The sequence below is a fragment of the Acanthisitta chloris genome, unplaced genomic scaffold, assembly GCF_000695815.1.
Source record: "Acanthisitta chloris isolate BGI_N310 unplaced genomic scaffold, ASM69581v1 scaffold11841, whole genome shotgun sequence".
In the NCBI taxonomy this organism is placed as follows: Eukaryota; Metazoa; Chordata; class Aves; order Passeriformes; family Acanthisittidae; genus Acanthisitta; species Acanthisitta chloris.
Genome location: NW_008654391.1, coordinates 71,727 through 76,665, shown reverse-complemented (window position 1 = coordinate 76,665; position 4,939 = coordinate 71,727). Strand labels below are relative to the sequence as shown.

General features: G+C 38.4%; 1 protein-coding gene across 1 annotated transcript in view; it reads left to right on the top strand.

The window, feature by feature from the left end:
• Positions 1-1,770: 1,770 nt before the first annotated feature.
• Positions 1,771-4,939, top strand: part of GLIS3 (GLIS family zinc finger 3) — a gene marked incomplete at its 3' end in the record, with an annotated part of 40,589 nt that continues 37,420 nt past the window's right edge. The window contains 2 exon segments of the mRNA XM_009083501.1: positions 1,771-2,037; positions 2,072-2,174. Of these exon segments, the coding sequence (XP_009081749.1) occupies positions 1,771-2,037; positions 2,072-2,174 (370 nt within the window).

Here is a 4,939-nt window from a genome sequence, read left to right as displayed (position 1 = left end):
TCTGTACTTGCTTGAATTGCAGAGAGTGATTTATGCTTCAGCCAGGCATGAAAATAAATAATATTGGCTTTTATTGGTGTGCTTTACAGTTTTTATTCCCACAGTACAGAAATGTAGCAATACAAAATATTATGTGCAAAAAATCTTTTATGACCATTTAAGTATGGTTAAGCCATATCTGTTTTATTATTTCAGGTGGGATTTTGCTATTGTCTTTGAAGATAATGTGGTTAGGCCTTTCATTTTTAGTGAATTTTAACTGGAAAGTGTGTGTGAATATCTCTGCATAGATGTCCCTATAGACACTCAGATAGCTTTTAATCTGGAAGTGGGCTAGGAATGCAGTTTTGTGAAATAAACAGGGAAGTTTTGTTTGGGTTTTTTTGACAGTTCATAGATGGAGAAAATTGAGACATTGCAGAAACGTAGTAAGCAAAGGGTTCAGTATGAAGGTTTTACATTAAATTCTGGTTAGAATCTTATTGGCTTCAGTATAGGAAATCTCATGTGCTGAAGACAAAAGTTATGGTGCAGTGTTTTGCTGCTGCAAGATCATAATAGTTAATTAAAACCTTAATGTACATACGGATGAAAACCATAATTGAAGCCATACTTCAGTTTTGTTTCTGTCAGCTTAATTTGTTTATCTGAACAAGTTAATTAGGCACTGGGTCTATGATTGAATGAACTACTTAAACATGTGCTTAATGTTAAACAGATGAACCTAGTGATGAATATTGGGCATGAGCTGTTAGGCCAAATTAGGGCTGAAGTTACCCGATCTGTGTGGTATCTTAGCCCAGTGATTTACACTGTCAAGTGCAACTTTTGCCTACAAATCTTTTATTTCAGGAAATGTTTAGATCTTGATTCTGCTTGTTGTGGCTGATATGCTTTCTCAAACCCATTCCCAGTCTGCTAAGATTTAAATCATAGGAAGACATAAGTGATGAAAAGTCAGTTCAAAAATCATTGGTATAATCTGGAAGATGTCCATGAATACCTGCCTCTATGTGATTGCATTTAAATCATGGCATATCTGTGGGTTTATAGTAACCACCCACTGTTGAAGTAATTGCAGTTGTGCTCATGAATGCTTCTGTGCAGTGATTTCTTGCAATACTTCTCTGTTGTAAAGTGCCATGGAATTTGATGGACCACAGAACCATTTCTGTGGTTTTGCTGTTTCATCTTCATGTTATTGTATGCATATGTTGTATGCATATCCTGCTATTTTTCCTGCTTTGTCAGTATCTACATAGTGCTGCCCTACTGATTGTGCTTTTCAGTATAGCCTGAGAAGATGGCAGAAACTGCGGCAAAAGCTGCACTCAGCCTAATGGCAACTCCTTGTCATGGAGCCCTTTCAGTAAGAGTCCAGAATGGCTGCTTTCTTATACTTGGTCAACAGTCACTTAATTTCATGGCTGATTTAGCTAATGTGAAGGCAGTTGACCTTATTGAAAACTTCAGCTTTTGAAGAGGCAGGTTTTCACTGTATTAGAGCTCTAAGCTATTGTCTGGCTTCTTTCTCCCTGACGGACTATACAGAGCTTGTACTTTCTTCCTTGTAACCAGTAAAGTCACAAAGTGAACAGTCATGTGCAGTCCTTTCATCTATTACTACAATATAATTTATTTTTACGCATTTTATTAAACAGGCATAACACACAGTGGATTTCATAGTGACTTTGGATTGATATCAGTCATAGCTGTGAGTCTGTAAAAACACTTTAATTACATTAACTTCTTTAAAAGGAATGGGAGGTCATGCAGTATGAGCCATCGACCACAGGTATTCTTCATGGACCTAGCATGGTCAGTGGACAGCAGATCTCACCTATCAGAGTTCATGGAGGAACAGCCTGCCCGTCTTCAGACAGCAGCACCCCAAGCACAGCTATTGGAAACTTGTCTGCCAGCTTACACTTAAAGGTGCCCCTTGGAGGAGGGATAGATGCTCAGAGCAACATCATTGACAGTGTTGTTCACCTTCCTGCCCTAAGTCCCAAGAAACAAGTGGTTGTATTGTTACATGTACATACCTGCGGTAACAATTCTCATTGAGAAGCCTTTTTTACAAGTCGCACAGGCTTCAGGACTGCCAGCCCCACAGTTTTTAAAGCAAAACCAGCAAGAATTTGGAGATACTTTCTCCCCATGCTGAGGTGAAGGTAAGATTCATTTTTCTATTGCCATCAGTAATAGCATTTCTTTTCTGATAGCACATGCCCAGATGGTAGTGGTCTGAGGAGACCGGATCCAGTCACTTCTTTACCACTCTTTTACTACAAAGAAAGAGATAGTGAAACAAGATGCTTTCATAGTTTACATGAAAGTAATTCATCATTTAATTATTCCCAGGGGCTTTGTATTACCCAACAGTTTCTCAGAATCACTAAGTTGTCCTAAGATTCTTTATCAACAAGGTAGTTTGACATTGCTTTGCTAACCTAACCTCTTGACTCAGCAAATCCAGAAAGTAATTTTATGTTCTATGGCACCAGAGTTTGTGAGTGCTATCAGGAATACTCCTTGGATACATAAATATAGCGTTCCAGTGGTGCTTGCCGATGAAAGCAATATAGTTATGATTTTTTAGAGTGTCTAGGCTGAACAAGCTGTAGAGCACTTTGGAGTGTGTCTTTACCATAGATACACAACATAGTTTTTGGAACCACTGTTTATGCTGTAGAAATTAATGATGCACAGCCCTCGCAAAATTTGGAGTCTGGTTCTCTGTAAGTAAATGCTTGTGCGTTAGATGAGGAGGTACTTGGCTGTCTGCTCTTGGGTCTTAGAAGTCAAAATGGAACATTTAAATTTTCAGTTCTTCTTGATTCTGATCGTACTGGAGATGGGGATACTCCTTTGGAGAAGTTTTGGTGTTATACTTTTGAAACTGAATGTACATGGAGATGAGAATTTAATGTACAGAAAAGAGTGAAATGGTTAAAATGCAAAAAAAAAAAAAAAAAAAAGCTTGGGTTGAGGTCTGGGTGAAAGTGCAGAAAAGGAGACACAGATTTCCCATTTTATTCCAACTGTGTTGCTTCTCTCCATTTTCCATTTAACTGCATGCTTGAGTGCCCTGCTGAGTCAGGTCTGTGGTAATACATATACATATTCATTGAGTGACCTCTGAGATCACTAATCTGTTGCTCACAGTAGTGGCAATGGTGGGTGTAATTCACAGCATATAGTTCAAGCTTCTGCTACAGTGAAAAGACGTGGACTCTTCACATGATAGTTTTGGAGGAACTTTGCTATCTCTCTTTTACTGCAGGTCGAGCCTGATTCCTGATGTCTTCAAAATTAAAGAGAAAAACCCACGATGAGAATTCATGCTGTGATCTTTAAAGCAGCCCTACATAACAGCTAATACACCTACAGTATGTATTGCAGAGAAGGTGAAGAGAGTGTTAACCAGTTCATTGTCCCGGGTTTGGGGATTTCGATCTGCTGTGCCTGACTGCTCTGCTCCTAGTTGCTGTCATTTCTATCTTTCCTTCTTGGCCTGATAAGCTCGCACATGTGTGAAGTAGTCTACTATTTTTTGGGATAGCAAGTAGAGAATTCAGCCGAAGGGCTGGTATTAGGAAAGCTTATGTATAAACAGTGCTGGTTAGATAAGATAGTGTGAACTTCAGATACAATGAGCTTCTGATTCTGGACTTCATTAGTAGTTCCTCATGCTTTAAAGTTATTGTTAGTAGCAGGACTCCTTACAGAGTTGAAGATTATACATGTTGGGAACATACCCACTTTGGAAGAGCTTAGTCTTATTCACTTGGTCATGTCCAGTTAATTTTCTAAGACTTTGAACCTTGCTGTGCTGTATAAAGCATTGCATATATGTAAATGAGACTGTAAACCCTCTTAAACTACACATGTAGTTTATGCTTGTCCAGATTTTCTCATACTTTCTCCTTTTCTAGTAATCAGTACATGGAGGGAAATTTCCTTTTGTAGGTACTTATTGTTAAACTTTCATCTCAAGAAGACAGCAGTTTTCCTTTTACAGTTGTCTCAGTATCAGTTACAGTGGTTTGCACTATTCAGGGTTGGGTTTTGTTGAGTTTTCTCTTGGTTTTTACTTTAAAACACATGGAATAGCAAAAGTAGCAAGATACACCTCAAAATGACTTGGTGGTTTTGGAATAGGTTCCCTGCATTCTTTCAAAAACGGATAAAGCAGTTTAAAACTGCCCCAAACAGGTGCTTCAGTTTGGGATAGAGGAAAGAACATAATACTTTGGGGCAATCCAGTTGCGTGTCATATTTTTCACAGATTTGGTGCTGATTGCATAAAAAGAGAACAGCAATAATCTACTGTAATCACAGCAGGCCCAATGCCTTTACTCTGCATGAAGACCCTCTTTATCTTGTGTAATGTTACAAAGCTTTGAAAGGAGGTGATTTCTGGAAAGGATGCCACATTGGTCACAGTGAGAGAAACTGTTAGGCTTCTGTGCATGATGAGAACCTGCAGCACATTGTGCTGTGTGGAGAAAAAAAGTAAGAGTGAACATGCAGTTGCTTGCATCTCTGACTTCAGTTACTTTCCCTCCTCTGTGGTAGTGATGGTAGAATATGCTTTCTAATACTATGTTGTGCATATGAAACAGAAAATAGTATAATGGTGGATTTTTTTCAGTACATAAAAATGTGCTACCACTGTGATTTTTTTTCCTTTTTCCTTTTTTTTTTTTTTTTGCTAGGTGTGTACACTTTTGTATACCTGTATAAGATATTTTCAGATAAAAATCAGGTGCAAAATGCAGGCATAACAGTACACATGTTTGGCATTGGAAATCTGTGGTCTCTCTTCTTGTTTGATACGTGTGTTTGGCCACTTCGGGGGAAAAATTGGTTTCACACATTTTAGATTTATTCAGGCCAAGAAGAAGATCTTAACTGACAGTATCTGCTGAGGTGA